General features: G+C 47.2%; 4 protein-coding genes across 4 annotated transcripts; 1 reads left to right on the plus strand and 3 right to left on the minus strand.

The window, feature by feature from the left end:
- Window positions 1-9,232: 9,232 nt before the first annotated feature.
- VTN77DRAFT_3088 (uncharacterized protein) lies at window positions 9,233-9,618 on the minus strand (the record flags this gene model as incomplete). The annotated part of the gene is made up of 2 exons (XM_069418999.1): window positions 9,233-9,436; window positions 9,493-9,618. 2 exons carry the CDS (start codon window positions 9,616-9,618, stop codon window positions 9,233-9,235), a joined length of 330 nt encoding a protein of 109 aa, XP_069278888.1.
- A 3,482-nt stretch (window positions 9,619-13,100) lies between these two features.
- On the minus strand, window positions 13,101-14,899 carry VTN77DRAFT_3089 (uncharacterized protein; the record flags this gene model as incomplete). The annotated part of the gene is made up of 3 exons (XM_069419000.1): window positions 13,101-14,327; window positions 14,397-14,517; window positions 14,589-14,899. 3 exons carry the CDS (start codon window positions 14,897-14,899, stop codon window positions 13,101-13,103), a joined length of 1,659 nt encoding a protein of 552 aa, XP_069278889.1.
- Window positions 14,900-15,299: 400 nt separating this feature from the next.
- On the minus strand, window positions 15,300-18,850 carry VTN77DRAFT_3090 (uncharacterized protein; the record flags this gene model as incomplete). Its single annotated transcript, XM_069419002.1, has 4 exons — window positions 15,300-17,744; window positions 17,800-18,006; window positions 18,061-18,558; window positions 18,629-18,850. 4 exons carry the CDS (start codon window positions 18,848-18,850, stop codon window positions 15,300-15,302), a joined length of 3,372 nt encoding a protein of 1,123 aa, XP_069278890.1.
- An 873-nt stretch (window positions 18,851-19,723) lies between these two features.
- VTN77DRAFT_3091 (uncharacterized protein) lies at window positions 19,724-20,797 on the plus strand (the record flags this gene model as incomplete). The annotated part of the gene is made up of 1 exon (XM_069419003.1): window positions 19,724-20,797. The coding sequence occupies one exon, from the start codon at window positions 19,724-19,726 to the stop codon at window positions 20,795-20,797; it is 1,074 nt and encodes a 357-aa protein (XP_069278891.1).
- Window positions 20,798-21,132: the final 335 nt, after the last annotated feature.

Raw genomic sequence — 21,132 nt, forward strand, 5'->3', positions numbered from 1 at the left:
CGAGCAATACAGCGCAGACACAGAAGATTACATTACCTTCTTTCCCAGGCAGGGTTGGTCGCAATAATGCGCGCCTAGCAGGACCGGGGTGGGGCCAGGGCGCCAGCGACGACGATTCAGGATCAGGATCCGGACAGATATGCAAGACCAACCGCCGGAGCATTAGAATTTAGAATAGAATCGAGATAAGTGGGGCTGCTTCGGACAGCAACTGGTCGGACGAGCTGTGAAGGGAGGCATTTGCATGACACGACGCAAGCAGATCTGCAGGTTGATCAGGATCCTCGGGAGGCCTGAGGGAGGCATCGTCCCGATCAGGAAGGAGGCGGTTCCGGCACGACAGCGGAGGAACCATGGTTCGCGGCAGGCATGAATAATGAAAGAAAAGCAAAGGAAAAGAACAGAAATCCAACAAGGGCGGCGATTGGTGGACGACGGCCATCAAACCTGTCATGGCAGCAAAATAACCAACGCTGGGCCAGCCATAAGGTTAATTCAGTTGGTGGGACAGGTTCCTTGGTTCCTCTCGGCGATTATTGCCCTGGAATGACCCAAACGAGACAACAGCAACCAGCCAAGATCGACGAGACACGCCCAGTCTTGGCTGGAGGACATACAATAATAACAACAACATTAAACAATAGTGCACGCACAGTCCTTCTTTGGTGTCTCGGGTAATAAAGCAACTCCACCGTTCTCCACACGTCGTAATGATGGCTGTGTCATTAGTAAGCAGGAAGACAGGTAATCATACTCCGTACAGTGAGTACGGAATAGTATGGTTTTGCCTCTCTGCTCATGACTTTCTCTGCTTAACTGAACCGGAGTTAAGCTTTCGACCGAAAGAGCGAGATTTTCTGACGATGGACGAGATGGCTGCTGTTGACTGCTGCTGACTGCTGCATCCAGGGTTAGTGCAAGCTTAAGCTTAATCCAACACGAGGGACGCCTTGGCTCTGGGGAGCGTTTTGGCTTTGGCATCGGTGCGCAAACTTAATCAGCCCGGTGCAGCAAGGGCCCCCACGGAGGGCACCTCGTCTCGCGTAATGATAAATTAAATTGGAAGACGACGAAATTAAGTTGGCTTGGGCAGTCCACCCGCCGGACGACTAGGCAATAGTTAAGCGGTTAGCTAATTTTTAATTCATCGCCAAAACTAACTCCCGGTGATGACTAAGAAGAATCCGAAGGACGGCGGATTGCCAGTAAAAAAGAGAGAAAAGAACAGAAAGAAAAAAAGAAGAAGAAAATGCTGCCGCAGTTCCGGACTGCAGGGTCATCATTCCAGGTGGTAGAGCCCTCGCGTATTGCTTCCCGCTATTGGCGATCTTCACGACAGGACGCCACCGTGTCCACTACGAGCCAAGGCACGCGCCTGACATTACGTACGTGGTACTCCGTAACTACAGTACAGTTGGCAGTTAATTCAAGGATTATATTAATACGACGCAGCCATTCATTGTTGGTGTTGGTCGGATTCTATTTCTGACAGGCTGACTGCAGACTAAGAATAAGCTCATGCTGTCTCAAGCCCCGGTCAATAGTCTAGCGGCGCCTAGTCTAGTTCTGCTTATCTCGTGACAGCCTCAGTCTTAGTCTCACAAAGGGTTCTCTGCAGGAGTACGGAGTACTCTTTGGTAACTACTCCGTACTACTAGCGAAGAAATAAACAACTCTCCTCCGTTACAGACTCCAGAGCATACTACTAGGTAGTTGTCATGAATCATTACATAATTCATCCGGTGGGCTATGGTGGACCGAGTGCCGGTCATGCGTATCATGTTGCGACCCATCCAATCAGAGCCTTCACAGGAAGCTTGGCGCTGAGTCAAATGATCTTCGGGGCAAAGGACGCGCCAGCCACGGCTCTGATTGGCTGAGGGAGCGCTCACCGAGGCCCCTGTCAATCATCGTGCAGGAATAGTAATCGTAATCAATCATTCGTTTGCAGTTTGGAGGATGATTCGGATGCTTACAATAGTCGACTATATGTATTTATCTATAGCCATACCATATATACTGCGTAGTTCTGTTGAATTCCTGTTATTCCTGTCCTTGTCAGCTCAGCTCAGGCAACCATCTTAATTAATCTGCAAGCCTGCAACCTCTTAAGGCGTCCCATCCAACATATGAAGCAGCTGGTATCATGGCAAGGGTGGAGCCAGAATCGATAGTCATGATTTATTATTATTGTTAACTGTGCTCATTAGACCATGCAGATGCTGCCTGGCAGTTGCAATCAACCAGTGCATAGGTAGTATTACTTATTCCAGGGTTATTTATTTATGCCTGCAATAACAGCGCCACAGCAGGTAGCAGTCAACACTGTTATGCCATGATCCCCAGGAAAAGCAATCCTACAGCCATGGTTCATAACCGTAGGCTCTAAGCCTGATCATTGGAAACAACATGTCGTGTAACTCCACAAATCTCCGACTGCCCATGTGAATGGACGGGTATGTACAGTACCTACCGGAAGGAATTATGTCTCCTAGATTAGGTTACGTTTGCCAAGTTTCATTTCTGCCAAGCATAACTTAGCAGTCTTAAACTCTCACATTTATTTCCAATTTCTTCGTACCGAGTCGAGTCCAGGCACCTGCATTATGTACAAAGTACAGTACACTACTCCGTACATACGTAACAATCTGCACCTGCATGTAGATCCCTCCCTGGCGCGCGCATGCATGCAGGTTAGCATCCATTCCTTGGTCCAAGACTGGCTGGCCTCGATATATCGTTGGTATTGTTAGTAAAAATTAATTCTGTTCCATGTCCATCAGTTAACGATAGACTCAATTGATTGGAGGTCGGAGATTCCTGCCGGATCTTGGCTTGGCGATCCATGAAGTAGGAACTATAATTAAGTTGTTACTGCTGTTGGTTCTCCAGAATGCGACCGTAACAGTTTGACGTATGCTTGCAGGGAAGATCTGCTAGTTACAACTGTACTGTACTTCAGCCCCTTCCAATGCAATCGTACGGAGGACAGAGTCCTCTGTACTCTGTACCATCCTCAGCGTTGCAATCCATATGCCTGCCCATGTTGCAGATAATCGTCGAGCAGCTCAGCTTGCAGGGCTGAAGAGCAATTAATTAGTTAATTACCTACCTTGTCCCAACTACTCCATGTTGTTAACTGGTAGAGACTTAATTATTGACAATTTATTTAATTTCCCTGCATACTCCGGGACAACCGAAGATCAATTGATCAACCTTGTTAACCTTAATTAATTTAATGCTGAGGTAACTAGGATATCCTCCGAACTATTTCTATAGATAGACACTCCGTATACAGAGTAGAGGTCGACATTTCAAACCAAGCCAAGAAGACATCCTTAATAATCAGTTCAATAGTCGAAAACACAGCCCAACCCAAAAAATGAGAATCAAAATAAATTACAGAACAATACAGTTCAACAACCCCTGACTATTAATAGATGAAATATATTCAAACAATGACAATAATGATGCTACTTCTTACAAATCGCGAGTCAGAAAAATACCTATTTCTGATGATGCCTGCTTTGTGCATTCTACTCCATACCTACCCAGGGATACTCGGCTGGCGTAATTAAGGTTGTTCAGGTCAGGATGATCATCCGGCAAACACGGCATCATCGAAGATTGGGTTAGAGACTAATCTCTCGTCCGGTCACGTCCAGTGGGGGACTTACTACTGCAGTAGCACTAGTATATAGCACTAGCACACTTAGGCCGACGGCATGAGACATCAACTGCCTGAGGAGGTATCGCTTAGAGGGCCTCGTCGTTAAGCTGTTCCTGTGAGGTCAATTTTAAATAAATAATTCACTCCCTGTCTGATAAGCTTGCTGACAAGTACGGAGGGCTCCATCCGACATATACGACATTAACTAACGCCTGCTGTTTTGGGTTTACCTGCAGCTTTAATTTAGGTGCCTACTAGGTTAATTTCTACCCTGAGTCAGGATCCAGGGCTTTTCACGTAAGTACAAACTGAATCCTGTAGCTGTATCTGATGAAGGCTGCTAAATGCCTACAATCGGTACGCGAAGGACCTTTTCTGGCTGTACACTGTACAGTATAGAGGAAACACTTAATATCAGGATGCAGCATGCAAGTTGCAACATGGTTGTACAGTACAACTTCTATTCCTGTCCTCCCTACTCCGGGCTCCGTCTTTACTCCGATCCGCCGCACTTAATCTGTGGTTATCTCACTATTGAAAGGTTAAACTGATTAAGTTATCGCTGGCTGAGTCTATGCGTACCTCTATAGTCTGTAAGTCAGAGGAAACGACGCCTTTTTCGGCGACACTTGACGCCGCTGTCCGCGTCCTTTCCTCTCACGTGACGAAACCCCACGCTCCTTCGCAATGCGCGCTTCCGGCTATCTTTGCCGAGACATTAGGCGAGGTACCTAGGTAGTTACCTACGCATTATTTCTATTCTTCCTATTAGCCATGAGAAGGGTATTATGGGACTATTCCGGCAAGAACACTTACGGAGTATTCATTAATGAAATTAATTACGGAGTACTTCGGACTGCTGACCCATATCATACGCAAATAAGCAACAACAATAACAGCAATAGATGGATTCTATAGGTCCGGTCGTGTAAGATGGTATCCATCATTGGATGGACGCCTGGCAATAGCATAGATGACATGACATGGTGTGATCACCGCGTTTTCCTTTTTCGGCCTTACCACATCAATTCAATGTACTCCGTAGTCAGATAACGACAGTAATAAATTTAATAAATTTGATAATCGAGTTCTTACCTCACTCAGTGACCTGTCTGAGTCTTTCCCCGCCTTTGCTTACGCTCGTGCATACTTACTACTACCTAAGCTTAGGTCTTGATAAGCAAGAAAAGAGATCGACAATGATTATTAGGATGCTGACAGTGCTGACGGTGCTGACACTGACAGTCTCGGATGAGAAGATAGTATAAGCTTACAGAAGTTAGGTAGTCAAGTCAAGTCACCTAGGTAGGTAGTGCTTGGAGGAATTATTATTTTACGGTACGTAAGAACAGTCCAACGGGGGGGGAAAAAAAAAGTAATATTGCCTCGAAAATAGTATTTATTAGTCGTATAGAAAGGAAAAGAAGCGAGAAGAAAGAATCTTAACTGCCCGATCGAAGTCAAACTCAAAGCTCGAAACTCAGACCCTGTCATCGGCAAGTTCGGAACATGTCTGTCCCAAGTTCCAACTGCCAAGGTTAGGTAGGTAGGCAGGTAGGTAGGTACCTAAACGAGGTAAACGAGAAACTCTCTACCTACCTTGGTACGTACCTACCGAAGGCGCAGTACAATTTACCTACCTAGGTAGGTATGTACCTAGGGTGAGGACCAGAGACCAGGGACAATAGCTATTTATTTACCTACGACCGGTCTGGACTCTGGACCTACTGTCTTCACTTCGTAACCATCGTATTCAATCAATAATCACTTCTTGGAAAGAAGCGAGCAAGCTTCTTTCGACTCCTTCCTGGTTGTTGAAAGGACAAGGATTAGGATTAGGTATTGCATACAGTAGTTATATCGCTAGATAGATGCATCGCTAGCTTGCTAAGTAGGTAGGCACCTAGGTAGATACTCTATTTTCTTTGTTTCTTTGTTTCGTTTCGCATTCAAAGCTGAACCAGAATCCTTGGTTATTATTTTTATCGACCTGCATTTGCATACTGTAGAATTGGGGGCTTTTTTCTGTTGCAGGATTTAGAAGGATGCATGCCTGCTAGGATACCTAGCTACTATGCTACACTGACAGGGACAATTGAACCAACCAACCAACCGATATACTGGAGTAAAAGACTGGGTTATAAGATGTTGGAGAAGATTTCAACTGGTTTGGTTAACATTAATTAGTTTATTCGGATCAGATTGTACATACATGTGCATACATACAACAGGAACAAGGATCAATCTGAATTCTGAAACAGAACCAACAGGCTGAAGAAGCAAGAGTTGGCTATATTATTGCTGATATTGCTTTACAGCATTATTGTTGGGACAATGCTCTGATGAATCACGAGTATCGTAGATTAAATTAAGGAATGATTGACTCGACATGAGACGGTGGGGACTGCATTGTGTGGATATTAATTAATTAATAATTTATTTATGTGGGTTGTTGCAACTTGAATTATTATTTATTAAATTCTATGTTCATACTGAAGTTATTTCTATCTATTCTGCTCTAGACCTCTCAGGACAAGACTCTCACTGAATTAATTACTTCCAAAGAAGACCATATCGATCCTCCGGAGCTAAGAGAAAGAAAGAAACACAGTTCAATGATTACTTCCATCATTTGTAAAAGACTACGAGGTAATCAAAGTAGAATTAAAATCCCACGATTACGTGTTATCGACAGTACATTCCATCGATCCATATAATTACTCTAGTAGTACGCCGGTATATACGCTATTACTATTATCAATCCTTACTAATCTCGTCTGATTCTACTGCTCAAGGCATCATGACTCGACTCGACTCGACTCGTCAATGGAAAAAACATACCTAGGTACAGAGTACGAGTCTTTACCCTCGTATTCTCTCATTTAATTAAATAGTCGAATTTAATTAACTTAGTCCACCGTTTTGTCTATTTGTTGGGCGTGGCTGATTCATTGCCCTTACTGGCGTAACCAAACCAAACAATAATATTATTAACAGAACGAGACAGAAAGAAAAGAAGCTGAGGCCTGTGCGCGTTAAACTTTTCCACTTAGCTGAAAATCTGAAACTAAAAAACTAAAAAAAAAACTTTTTTTTTTGCCCACACACCCCACTCATGCACCCATCAGACCCCGACAGGTCACAGGAGTAAGTTTAACCTAGGTTCGGAGTCCGTACGCCGTCGTCAACCGATAGACTCAGCCAGTACACTCCGTACTCCGTCCTAGCGAACAGACGGTTTTTAAATTCAATTTAATTTAAATTTTGACGGAAGACGCGTGGACGCCACAAGTTCCGTGCGCACGCCCGGTTGGGGAAGTCTAGCGAGACCTTAATTTCTCTTCTCTTGCTGTTAATATTTCCGAGTAAACCCGATTATTACCTAGGTAAATAATATTGGATTTATGGGAGTGTTGAGTTTGGCTTTGGCTTTGAGTATATTTATTGAACCATAGTGGTATATAAGTACTCGACTGGAGTTAACAGGTGAGGAGGGAAAATTAAGCGAAGGAGAGAAAAGAAAGACAGGTCGCATGGTACAAATCGTCATTTCTCCGCGCAAATACGAAATATAGTCACCTGCACGTACAGTACAGTACAGACATACTTTGATGCAGATGCCTAGGGTTAAACCCTTCCAGGAGGTGGGATTCATGATCATAATTCATTCATTCATTCATTCATTACTTCCTCATTAATTATTAATTACCTAGGATAATTAATTCACCTGAATAGGCAACTCCGTAGTCCGTATGGTTAGGCAGGTAGATACCGCTTAACATGAAAGGAAGGTGCAGGCATCAGAACCTTAAGCAATAATTAATTGCGATAACCAACCCACTTACTGAATAAGGCTTGATGAGCATGTGCAAGGTTAAGTTAAAACTTAATAGCTACCACTGGGAATCTTGATAGTTGATTAATCCTGCAGTCATGTTGGGGACTCGTAAGCGCGTTCGAAGGCTGGCACTTTTGTTGGCTTGTCTTGCTCCGCTAGTGGTTGGTCGCACACGAAGCAAGCTGCAAGCTGCAAGCTGCACATACTCTGTAGGTAGTCATAAGGTTGATTCCACATACTCCGTATTGGGCGCCTAGCGTTGGTCTATGCTTCCGTGAGGCTGGTTTTTATTCTTGTCTCGTGACCCATGAGTTGGCTTGCCTAAAATTATCCAGGAGATAGATAGGTGATAGATGATAGGTAGATAAGAGTTGCGAGCAGATTGCCTTGCATGTGAGACAGCTCCAGATTGAGTTGCTTGCAGCTAGCTGAGGTGTTTCTTATTTTTCTGTCCACATGGCGAGGATGACAAAAAGCTGCCACTTATTGGCGCGCTTAAATGAAGCTTGCTTGCTGGCTGCATCTGATGGAGGGATGCCTCATTTGGTTGTTGCTGGACGTGGCTGCGCCAGAAGATCCCTTGTGTGACAGTATAATTTACACAAGCCAAGCTGATTTTTTCCGATAGTCGTTCATTTGTCCCAACGAAGTCTACGATGGGATGCCTCATCTGCATCCAGTTGATGCGTCCATGGGTGAGATTATTACCAGTCACAGGCACGCCACCATCCTTGCAGGTCATGTCGTCGGAGATAACAGGGAAACCTGACTCAGCTGTAGCTGCCAGCTGGTTAACTAATGCGGCTGGAACAATTGACTAATTAATATATTAATTAATACCTAGGTATACCGTAAGACGGGGGATCTGCCACATCCGGTTTAGTAACACTCAATTTGCTTTTTTGGAACGGATCCCATCCTTCTGCTACCTGCTGATAGGTCAAAGAATCTTTGAACCATGCTGTTACAATTCAGGAGCAAACCTACCCTATAAATGCAGTATTGAACCAGCTTATTAAGGGTTGTCAATTGGCCATGAATAGTGCCATGATCCTTGCAAAGGAAAATCATGATTTATAGGCTACAAATAAGAAGCAGAAGCAGAAGCACAAGTGATCGACCAATCAGCTATCTCATAGAGGAGGTCTTTTAGTTTAGGAAGCTCAGGATCTTATACAGAGTCAAATTCCGGATCAAGATCAGGCGCCATACGGTATAACCGCTCCAGCCGCAGAGGCGGCTTCTGCACCTCATACGCGCACGCCGCCGAGGTGCAGCAACTATAATACTATTGGGCATATAAGGACTCAATGCCCTAATTTCTCTAATTCTTAATTTTTGTAATTAATTGCTGTTTTGGGTAGATAATATAGCTTCAAATTCTATATAGTATTCGCAGATGCGGAAGGGTGATCGGGTCGGTTGGGAATTACGTTAGTTAACTTAGTTAACATATTATACAACATATGTGTGCAATTCCCAGGTAGGAATTTTTTTCCTACCAAATTATAGCTTTACTTGTATGAAAAACCTATGGGAGGTTTCCTCCAATCCCATCTATTATTCTCGTAAGCTAACAGAGGTCTTGTGGAAGGCTTCCATTGCACAAGATCACCTAGGCTTTCCGTTCTCCCAACTACTATTCTCGAGTCGTTGGTCATTACAACTAACAGCAACCGGGAGGCTCCATTTTTAATATGATCAGAAATTAATGGTATTGATGTTTAGAAGTCGCCTAGCCTCGTTCTCATTGCAGTTATCATTTCCCGACAGCGATGCGCAGCAAAATCTTTGAGAACACCCCCGAGCATATGTTGGAATCTGTCCCACTGAAAGGACACTGTTGCACTCATGTGGGACTTGACGTCGACAAAGTCCTCAAGCTGGAATGTTATCCGCGAGAGGTTGCTTGGGGTATCGAAAAGATCCTATATGGGATTAGCATGTTGTCGTCTTCCCATATATTTGACATAGAATATCATACGATACGGGCGCCATCAAGCATAGGTGACTTCGTAGTCGCGTCTCGCCTCCAGATTTCCAAGTACGCTTCGGAGATTACGCCCACCCATGTCAGACCTTGATAAGTGATGGGTCCGTATTCCCCCATGTTGACAAATAAATTGTCTTGAGTGAACCTGATGTTCGGAGATAGGAAGGCTAGATCCAGCTAGTTTTGCAGGATCTGGGCTCACCACTGGGCACCGGTACTTGGGAGCTTCGGTCAAATTTGCCAGCATAACGAAGGTGACATCTGGATGACCATCAAGCCAGAGCTTGACATCCTCGACCAAATTCTTCATACGTTTCAGATATTCCGACTTCAAGAACAAATTTTCGCCGTGAACCTCCATCATCGACCATTTGAAGAGCCAGATCAGCATTCTTTGAAGACCCCTCATATCTTCCGCCGAAAGAAGTTATGGTCTCGTTTGTTGAAATCCGGAAATTCCATGAGTCAGATTTGGGCAAGGCCGATATAGCACGGAAGAATCCATCCAAGAAGGTCTCAGTGAAGAAATCATGAATTGGCGAGGGCGACCACTGAATAAACAAGGTCGAGGTCACAGTATTATAGGAACACTGTGGAAAGCTGCATTGTCCATATTAGCACATACCATTCATAGGGTTGCGAAAGTAACACTGACTTTGAATCTCCTATTATAAGCTCGTGGAGCGTGGATTGCAGCGAGGAAAGTTCCTGGAAAGGCACCTTGATGCGGAGTGGCTGACACCACAAGTCAAAAGCCTCTGGATTTTTGCCGTTTTTCCAGGACAGTCAATCTTGAACAGCGTTACGTACCACATCGCAAGATGACGATGCTGGGATGACATGTTGGTCTCTTTTGTCCTTATCTCCGTGCTTTGCGAAAGAAGCGTTAGCCAAATTAGAGAGATGATGAGGACGAGACAAAGACTGGTGGAGGGATGGAAGAGATGACAGTGCAGACTCGCGAATCGGCGAGCGAGAGAATAAGGAGGAAGAAGAAACTGGGGGGTAAGGTATGATCCATAGCAGAAGGTAGATCCGCTCTAAGAAAGGAATCCATGACAGATGAATGTAATTGTTACAACAGTAGCGATTACATCGGCTCGTACCGTGGTGTTACCAACAACAGAAGAGAACAAGTCAGGATTTGATGACTGATATAGTTGCCCACTGTGCGATCCGATGGAAGAATCCATGGCTTCTGTCGGAAAATGGAAAGAATAAGAGGGAAAGTTGGAAAAGGAAGGAATAAAGTCGGAAGAGGGGGGGAGGTGTCTTGCCTAAAGTACCTTGACATTTATGTGATGCTAGGCAACTACAAGAATCGAAACCATGAGAAGTATTATCATATTGATCATAATTGGTCTGAAGACTTATACAGAACCTTGGTTAGCTTACACAAACGTCCAATATAGTGATTTCCTTTACTTATATCATATGGAGCCTCCCCCCCTTTTTATTGATGAAGTTAGCACCTAAGATTCTTAATTAATTCGGAATCTAACTGGTGAAGAGCTAACTAAATGTTTTGTGTTATGTCTATCGTGTAACGTCCCTGGTAACTGAACTGACAAAAACGTGAGGTTGATGTCATGTGAAGGGAAGGACCAGGCACAGATAGAGAGAACAACGGAAAGGCTGAGAGTTCGTTGGATTTGATGAGTGAAATCAAGAGCTGCTCTGGAACAGTCGCGATATTTATATTCGGAGGAGGTATGATAGGAGGCAGGACAAGTATCCAAGCTCGACATGAACCTCTGGAGGAAGATACGGAAGATCTTCTCGACCACAGGCCTTGTTTGACTAACAGAGAGAGATGGATGTTGGTCTAGATGATGCGACAGATAGATATCATGACAGGGGAGCGCGACCGAAATTTGCGTATTCTTGCCCGAACTCGTGATATATGGTAGACAAGTAGGGGCGAATAGTAATAATAACATCGGGGAGATAACAAAACAATTCATGGATGTTGATTGACTACTCCGTACTAGGTACCCCGTACCTAGCTACTCATTTATCCAGGTCTGGACTGAGATAGCCAGGTTCTCGAACCTTTATATTTTCGTACTAACCAGGTTGGTTATCTTTATCTTAGTCTGGTCCAGTCTAACTAACCAACAAGTAAGGTAGGTTGTGACTCAACTGACCAGCATATCTGGTTGTTATATGCTACCTAGGCATGGTTAAGTTATCATTTAAATGCTTACCTTGTTAGGCAGTTGCACTGTACTGCACTCCACTGTATTATACTGCAAGTTAGTTAGTTACCTATCCCTGACTTTGTCACAACAGTCCTCTGTCCTATCATCCTATTGCTGTTGTACATACATACTAGGTAAATAAAGCAGGTAACTACTAACTATATGCTGATTTTTATTGAGAAACTGTTGCCACTTAGTACCTAACTAACTAACTACTGTAACTAATATACTACTACTACAGCGTCATGGATGGAATCCTTATCGATATCGATATCAGTATCGATATCTATAGACATCTATATTTGTCAACGAATGCATAGGTATTCGTGCAGTTTGGTCTCTTTTTCAGCGTCCAGGGCTAGGAAATTCAAATACAACAGAGCACACTTATTACTAGGTATACGCAGTGGTGGATGGTGGCCCGACTGTTCTCAGACGTATACTAGTAGGTACTGTACATACTATACGTACGATTGATATAGCAATAATTATGCCGAAAAAAACTACCTACCTAGTTCAACGACAATACTTTGTACTGTACATGTACTTTGTACTTGCTTGCTCTTTTCAGGAGATAGACACACTTGTTTTCGTTTATGGCAAGTAACAATAATTCTCTCTTGACTAGACTTCAGCTGAGCGACTTATATGCTTAGTAGTGTTACCTAACACATGATAATGATAGATTGGTGGCCTTTTCTTAACGTGGTCAGATATTCTTGTAGCCTTAAGTAGGGAGGTAAGTAAGGTGTGAGTAAGTGAGTGAGTGAGTAACCTATGAGAGAGAAACAGCTACTGCTATGCGTAATAACTACAATTACAGTGCTTCTTAATCCAGGATCCTTATCATCATCATTGCCATATTTATCTCCTTGATCAATCAAAAATTATACAATTATGCAATCGATTTGCTAAGCTAAATTAACTCAACTGTCTTGTAGAGTTTATTGTATTCTGTCCTCATGGATGTGGTCGCCGGCTGGTGGTGCTGGCCCTGCTCATTGTCCGGCACAGTGTGAAGAGCAGATAGATCTCAGGGTGCGAAAATTCATGAATGCATCTGGTTATTCGTTTTATATAGACCAGTAACTTACGTATATTCACTACCTAGGTAGTGTGTTCATCATGATCGTCCCTCTACTTGATCATTATCAGATACCTAATGGCGATCGATGTGGAATATCTTCAGATCAGAATCTTTAGCCAAGAGAGGTAAGGCATCTAGTCACTCAACTTGAGGAGAGTTGAGTCTCCTTGTAAGAGAAGTATCCGTCATTGCTGTAGTAAAATTCCCATGTAGGTGCTGGTATCTCATTCCTCAATGTTAATCAGCAGATAGATACTATACAGTATAGTAAAAATACACAAGACACAAGTATATCATCTCTATTATCTAGATCAACAATCCGCCCTACCAAAGTACCGCGGAAACGGGACAACATCCCGGATGCTCCCCACCCCCGCGAGATAGCCTATCAACCGATCGAATCCCAGTCCGAACCCCCCGTGCGGAGCGCTCCCCCAGCGACGGAGGTCGGCGTACCAGCGGAGATGGCCCAGGTCTTCGTTCGGCTGCAGATACGGATACGAAGGCTCGGCCTCGTCGGCAGGCGATTCTTCTGATACGCTCTTCTTCTTGATCAGGCCGTGCTCGCGCATGTTTTGGATCAGGTTTGGTAGGCGGTGTTCGCGGAGGGAGCCGCCGACTACCTCGCTGATCACGGGCAGCAGCAGATCGAAGCACGCTACGGTGGTCTTGTCTGGTGAGATGTCACTGTCGTCGCCTGAAACCTGAGAAGGCGCCATGTAGAATGGCTTGACGCTCTTCGGATAGTCCGTCACAAACACCGGGGTGCCGTTGAAAATGTTGTCCACGATGTACTTCTCGTGCTCCAGCTGCAGGCCCTCAGACCACGACGGTTTGAAGTTGAACGAAGCAGCACGGTTTGCGACCGCGTCTTCGAGGAGCTCGATTGCACGTGTGTATGTGATCCGCGGCCATCGAGGACCGTCCATCAATCCAGTCCATCTCTGGCCCAGGCCGGCGTCGGTGCCGTCTTCTTGCCCGGATTCGCCCGTTCTTTTGGCAGACAGGACCTCCTGGCCGACAGGCGTGTGGTACAGTCTGCGCGTTAAGTCACGGATCAGGTACTCGACCAGATCCGTAAGAGAATCCAAATCGTCCATGAAATTGACCTCCACCTCCAGCATGTAAAACTCACTCAGATGGCGCGGGGTGTCGCTCTTCTCAGCCCGAAAAGTCGGAGAAAGGGTCCAGACTTTACCCAACTCCGCAGCATACGCCTCAAGATGAAGCTGTGAAGAGACGGTCAGGTATTTTGGTGACCGAAAGAAGTGCTCCGTTTCAGGACCGGACGTTTTCGACAATGACTGCGGGATGACTGTAAAGGTCTCACCCGCTCCCTCGCAATCTGACGACGTGATTAACGGCGGCTGGACCTGCACGAAAGGCCCGCTTGGATGCGACCTGAACACCTGTCCCAGTTGATATATACATTCCGAACGGAACCGCGAGAGGAGCGAGTTGAAGGGCGTCCGCAATCGGAGATGAGGAATCTGTCGGAGGAAATCGGGGGAGTGGTATTTCTTCTGGATAGGATATGTCTGAAATAGAAATCATTAGACACGCAAATCAAAAAAAAAAAGGTTTATTCGGTCTGCGCTCCAACTCACCTCAGGGTCAGCCTCGCCGACCACCTTCACCTCCGTAGTTTGCAGCTCATGGCTTTGCTCTTTCCCCGGAGGACAAGCTTTCCACAGACCCGATATCTCGACAGCAGCGCCCGTCGTCAAGCTGATATATGCGACAAGCCATTAGCCTCAGAGATAGACCCCCGCGAAATGAAATCCAAGTCGGAAGCATACTCAGCCGCCTGATCCGGAGTCAAAATCGCCTGCAGAGACCGAATCGTCGAGCCATCCGATATCTCCGCGAACGCGAAGCGCTTCTGTTTTCGCACAGACCGGATAAAGCCCAGCACTGTGACCTCTTTATTTTCGAAGCTGCTGCTGCTGCTGCAGGCTCCGCCGTCCTCGTCCTCCTTCCGGGACGATGATGACGCGAGGAGCTCCGCACATCGTAGAGGAGGATTCTTCGGACGAGCAGTCGTCGCAATGTTCACCTGCTGGCTAAGCCTCCGAATTGACGTCGCAAAGCCCCGCCGCCATGGCCGCATTGCTCGTAGGAAGGGGATCGTCGCCCCGATAAATGTGGTGCTGTGGCAATGTTTTCCTTCTACTTGCGGAGAAATTGGAGATGGCTGGGCTACGCGGATTCTTTTCGGCTCCGAGAATGACGTGAGTTCGTGATCGTGTTTGCCCTAACGGGAATAGCCATATCTCAACCAGATACTACTACATTTGTCTGCACATGCTAGAACGATACTTATTTGTGACAATCGTATCATGATTTATTTCATTTCTTTGATCGTTAAGACACCCCATCGCAGACGAGTCAATCTAAGCATTCCAACAAGCAAATTCCCAAGACCAATCGTACTATGAAACTAGCTCAAAATGAATGGAATCACAGATGAAATCACAGATCGTGGTATCAAACACCGCCAGCACCCTGGCTCACAGAGTACTGGAGTCACGTTGTGCATACGCCCTTCTATCTTCCTCAATCATCTCAATCGCATCAGAAACCTTTCCTCCAACAGCCTCAGCATACATGCGGAGCCGTTGCAGCCCCCCGTCCCTTTCAGTACCATAACCCAGAGAAACCAACGTATCCACACAATTGTCAATTATACTCAGCTTGATAGCAATCTCCATGTCTTTGTCTGATGCGAGTTCACCGCTTGCTGCAGACGCGGGCTCATCAGCCGGAAAGCTTCCGGGAATAGCCCGATCTAGGTCAGTAAAACCGAATGGGCGCGTGCCAAACGGATATTCGCGTGTACGATTTCGACGTGAATGAATCTCCGTGGCACTACGTCTCAGAGGCCGATTTGCAGCGGGAGCGATATGAGGAATGGGAGGATTGAATGGACTTGAAAGTCTTGCGGCTGTTGCCGCAGGCATCATCGGACGCGAACGACGCAGCCGACTTCGTGCATGCTGCTGAAAACCTGTTTCAGACCTTGGTTCCGTGGGAACAGCCGGCCGCTCGGGTGCTTGCTGCCCCTCCTGACGGGATGCCTCTGCTCGAGATTCGTCAGGCTTGGGGCGCGAAAACCGATATTGACTGGCTAGAATATGTGCATCCAGCTGTGAAACCGGCGGAAACCGCGCCATTTCCGAGTTAGGACTCAGCGTCAGAAGACGATCGGGAACAGATTGTGGAGCCTGTTGCGTGTCTCGACTAGGCAGGAGAGATGGGTAGCGAGCAGCGAATTCAGCGCTCTCCTCTGATTGATCAAGAAGCGCGCTAGAATCGTTGCGAGGTTGAACGAATGGTGGAGGACGACGAGGTGAGGTTGAATTCAGTCCGTCCATGAACGAGACGCGTCTTGAATCAACTTGCTCGGTTCTCTTGCTGGCCGGATGCCCTGACTGACGGTGGTGCAGACCCTGAGAAGGGGATGGCCTCTCCACAGATACTGTAGGGGGGGTAGTATCGGCAATAGAGGGCTTTGTTCCTCTATCAGGAACAGGTGGTGGTGACTGCAAAGTGTCGATCGGTGAGTGGTCACTGAATTCGAGATTAATGGCGTGACCATCAATGTGGGCTCCCTGGAGCGCTTCCAGTGCTGCTCTTGCCGAGTGGGTTGAACGGAAGTGAGCATATCCAAAGCCTGCATGTTTTCCTGTCTCGGAATCGGTTGGCAGATGAACCTCAGCCAAAAATCCTTTAGAGACAAACACATCCTCTATCATCTTCTCCGTCACGTTGAACCCCACATTACCAATGAAGAGAGAGTCTTTCACAGCCCTCGAAGATTCGGAGCTGGGCTGGCTCTGGACAGCGCCGGGCTCCTGCGGAGAGCAGTCGACATTGCTATTCAGTGTAGGCACGTTAGGACGAGAAGGCGGTAGCGGTGGTACTAGAGCAGACCGGTTTGGCCAGTTGGAAAAAGGAGTCCAATTTGGAGGAGGGCGAGCCTGAGCGGGGACCGGCGTATGATTCTCTGGACTCGTCTCTAACAACTGGGATGAATCGCCGGTTTGCTTCGATGGATGAGACGATGCCAGGTTGCTGTCTGGACGTGTATCAGACTCAACGTCCGAGTGTGCAGTAGTCACGCTAGCAGTGTGATGATCATTGGTGGATGTGGCATCAGCTACTGGTTCGTTCGCGGAAATAGGGTCTGCTTGCGACTCCTCTTCCTGCGAGGTGGATTGAGAGGCGGATGCCGCTTGATCCAGTGTCTCAGTCTGAGTACCGGAACTCCATCGTCCGAATTCAGCCTCGAACGCTGCGAAGAGAGTCCGACCCATTTGACCAAGCTCTCCAACCATCTTGCCCAGACCGTCGACCACTTGCTCGGCTGATCGAAGCTCCGCTTGGCGAACCATGTCTGCTGCATGACCTGTTGCAACGGACGCATCTTGAACAACATTCGCCAAGTTCTTGATATGGGAATCAAGACTTGTAAGAGCAGCTTGTAAAGTAGTACCGACATGCTCAGGAAGGGCTCGCTGGGCATAGGAAGCGCGGCGCTCGAGTTCTGGTATTCTCGACTTCAGTTCTGAACCAAGCGCTTCCACTCCACCAGCAAGGTTCTTCAAGGCTTGCGTTAGAACTTCACCTGGCCTTGGACGGTGACTAGAGTCCGAATCTGCACGACGATCCTCACGAGCCTCTGTAGGCGGGTTTGAAGACTCTTCTCCAGGTTGAGAAGTCGATGATTCCAGGATTTTGGCCATTTCAGCCTCAAAGGCTGCAAGGAGTGGTTGCGGCTCGTCCTGCGGGTTCAAGGGACTCTTTCCCTCCAGGTCCTGCGTACCGGATCCCGCAGCATGATCCTCAACAGCATTGGATGACTCGTGCGAAGTCCATGGGTTTTCTTGGGGAACAGTACCGTTTCCTGTCTGTAAGTTCGTCTGCCCACTCAAACCAGATCCTGCCTCTTCCGCCTGCAAGACGTTAGCTGTGAATCGCCAATGGCTTGAGATCGGAAATTGCACTGACTTGTCTTCTCCCTTCAGCGGTGATATGTGGTGAGGATTGAGCCTGTCGTGCTTCTTCCAAATTAGAAGCAGCGGCATTCTTGAGGACATCGAGTGGTTTGTACGAGGTCCATGGATTTGTTTGAGGCGAAAGAGTGAATGAAGGCACAGCACCATTTCCAATGACTATCTGTCTCCACCCACGTAAACGAATTCCTGCTTCTTCTGCCTGCGAGATGTCAGCTTAAATTACCCATAGTTTGAGATGAGAGGTGAGACTCACCTGTCTTTTCCCTTCAGCAGTAATACTTGATGAAGGTGCAGCGGGTTCTGGCTCCTTCAGAATCGAAGCAGGAGTGCCGTTTCCAGAACCAGAGGACAAGCTCTGCGCAAGTGTCCCTTCCTTGCTCTCTTGATTCTGGCTTCCACTCATTCGCTCTTCCTTTGAAGGTAACCTGGGGGGATTGCAGGCCTCAAACCAGCGACTACGAAGATCGCTGGAACTGTTGTTGACAGATTCATGACCCAACCCAAACGAATTACTCATTTCGAAATCACACCCCGAACTGCCGCGAGATTGTGACTCTGGGACCTCAGAAGAATCCCGACGCATTGAAGATCTTCTTTCAATATTCTTCCATAACTCCGTGACGGAGTTCGACCGTCGGATGTCAAAGATATGCATGGGAGTCGCGTCATCTCGAGACTGGGATGAGGGAGGAAGTGTCGAGATATCGATGGCGTCATCCAGGCGTTGAGCAAGCTCGAAGGAGGATCCCACCTGGAATAATCTACGGGTAAGGACCAACCCAGAGAAGCCAGGCAGAGAGAATTAGAACAGAAAGACTCACTGTAATTATCTCCCCATCGTCATCATCCATATAAGTCAGTCTGGCCCTAGGATGGTTGGAAGCTATCTCATCATATTCAGGAGCTGAGAGCTGGATGGTTCCATGGCGGTTGGACCCTAGCCTTGCCGCACCCTCATCCGAGACAGTACTCTCCGTCGTAGAATCGTAGAGATTCTCTGCAAGAGGAACGTGAAGATCTCTGATCTGGAATGGTTTCAACATTTTCGATACAGATGTATCTAGGAAGAAGGAAGTCTCCAAGCTCGATCCCACTCAATCTCCGCCGAGTGTGACGTGACGCAGCTGAGGTCAGCGGCACACTCCAATCCGCGGACTTGAGTGAATGTTGCAAGGTACAGACAAGGATATCTGCGGGAAAGGCAAATAGAAAGGTAACTTCGCATGCAGAAAGGGCCTCCGAGGATATAGAGGATCCAAGGCGCACCTTGTGCTGAATGGAGGCAGCCTAGAGGCAGATGACGCTAATGGTTGAAACCCTTAGCAGCAGCGGCCACTCCGGGCATGCCGCATGGTACAGTACTAGAAAGTCGCACAGCAAGCCTGTACTTGGAGGTTTCTAGACTAGCGAATAATATAATAGTGAGTAATAACCGTGTTTAAAACGGGGAGAGTCTGGCTCCAGGCAACAGAGTTATAGGGAATGGCGATGTAGCTCTTGTATCACGCGGGCTGCATTCCCCGCTGCCAGCTACTCATCGGCGCCATGCCCCATTGGGTTTTAGTGCATCTGATTCGAAGGATGCGCGCATCGACAGGACATGATTAGTGATTAGTGACACGGCTGACGAGGTGCAAATTTGCAGAACTGCATGAGTCGATAACAATTGGCAGTGTCTTATCCATCCCCCTCGAAGTCTGGCGACCTCAATTGTGACTGGTCTGGTGCAGCTTGTTAGCTCTGGCTAAGATTGGGCCATCTATTATCAACCTCTGGATAGATGAGGTACTGCTTCTCACGCATTGAGTGCTGCTACGCGGCTGATGGCCCTTTACGTGGGCAGAGTGTCCTCCCAGATCCTGCGCGAAACCTTTACCTGGCCTTACCTCGCGACTTGACCTGAATTATTTCGAAACATGGCCCGCGGTGACCGCTCAACCCCTTCCAAACCACGTGCCGCCGATCGCGGTGTCAAACGCGTCGTCCTAGGCGATCTCCTGTTTCAAACCTGGTTCCATTCGATTTATCCGGAAGAGCTCGTGAGTAAGGATACGGATGTGTTGTACGTTTGCCGTTGGTGCTTTCGGTATACATGTGACGCTGGCGCCTACGCGGGGCACATCCGTGTCTGTGAGTTCCGTACCACTCCCCCGGGAGTCAAGGTCTACGAACATGGCGGATACGCAGTATGGGAAATAGACGGGGAGGATCAGAAGCTATTCGCGCAGAATCTGTCGCTTTTCGCGAAGCTCTTCCTCGACCACAAGTCGGTCTTCTTCGATGTCACTTCCTTCCTCTACTACATCCTCACCTACACCGATCCCAAAGATCCCGAGAATTACTACATTCTAGGATATTTCTCCAAGGAGAAACTGTCCTGGGACGCAAACAATCTCGCGTGCATTCTCATCTTCCCGCCTTACCAGCACAAACAGTTGGGCAAACTGCTCATGGGCGTGAGCTACAAACTCAGCGGTTGGGAATGGGAAGGGGGATTCATCGGTGGCCCCGAGAGACCGCTCAGTGAAATGGGCCGTCGGAGCTACACGCGCTTCTGGGAGGAGCGTATTGCGCGGTATTTCCTGCTTGGCCCTCCCGGTGGAGACCCCGACGAGTTCGTGCAGCAGAAGCAGAACGCGGCCAAGGCAGCCAAAAAGCGACCCGTCAGGGAGCGCATGACCGTGCGAGACATTGGTCTGGCGACGGGGATGCTGACGGAAGATGTCATCACTGCATTGAAGGAGATGGGGGTGGTGGAGCCTGCTGACACGGCTAGCAAGAAGCGCAAGAGAACGTCATCTTCGGCCGTCGGGGATGGCGACGAGAACGGTGAGACCGTCATAGTCCGCAAGTCGAACGTGTTAGAATGGGCCAAAATCCACAATGTCATGCTACGAGACCCAGTAAGAGAAGACGGGTTTTTGGGCGAATGGGCCCCAGAGAATCTACGGCGGCAGCAGCGTCAAGAGAACGACGACAACGATACGTAATCTGATTCGGAAGTCTACAGTATATATGAAAGAGAGAGATTGGAGGCCTACCTATATTATACAGGCAGAAGAGTTTAACCTGCCTTGCAACTTACAAGGATTTGGATGTGGGTGGTGAATGGCGTTTCTGGTCTGGTCTGGTCTGGTCCGGTCGCTACAAGGAAACAAAAGACGTGATACCCTGTGTTATTTATTTATTGTTTCAATGTTTTTAAAGTTTTATTCTTCACTGTATAAGTAGCGGTAGGCAGCTGTCATGGGATTTTTTTTCCTTCTTCGTCTCCTTTTGTGGTCCTGGAACTGCAGTCTCTTCTCTTCTCGCATTTATATTTCAT

This window comes from Rasamsonia byssochlamydoides (genome assembly GCF_041956645.1).
Source record: "Rasamsonia byssochlamydoides strain NRRL 3658 unplaced genomic scaffold VTN77scaffold_21, whole genome shotgun sequence".
In the NCBI taxonomy this organism is placed as follows: Eukaryota; Fungi; Ascomycota; class Eurotiomycetes; order Eurotiales; family Trichocomaceae; genus Rasamsonia; species Rasamsonia byssochlamydoides.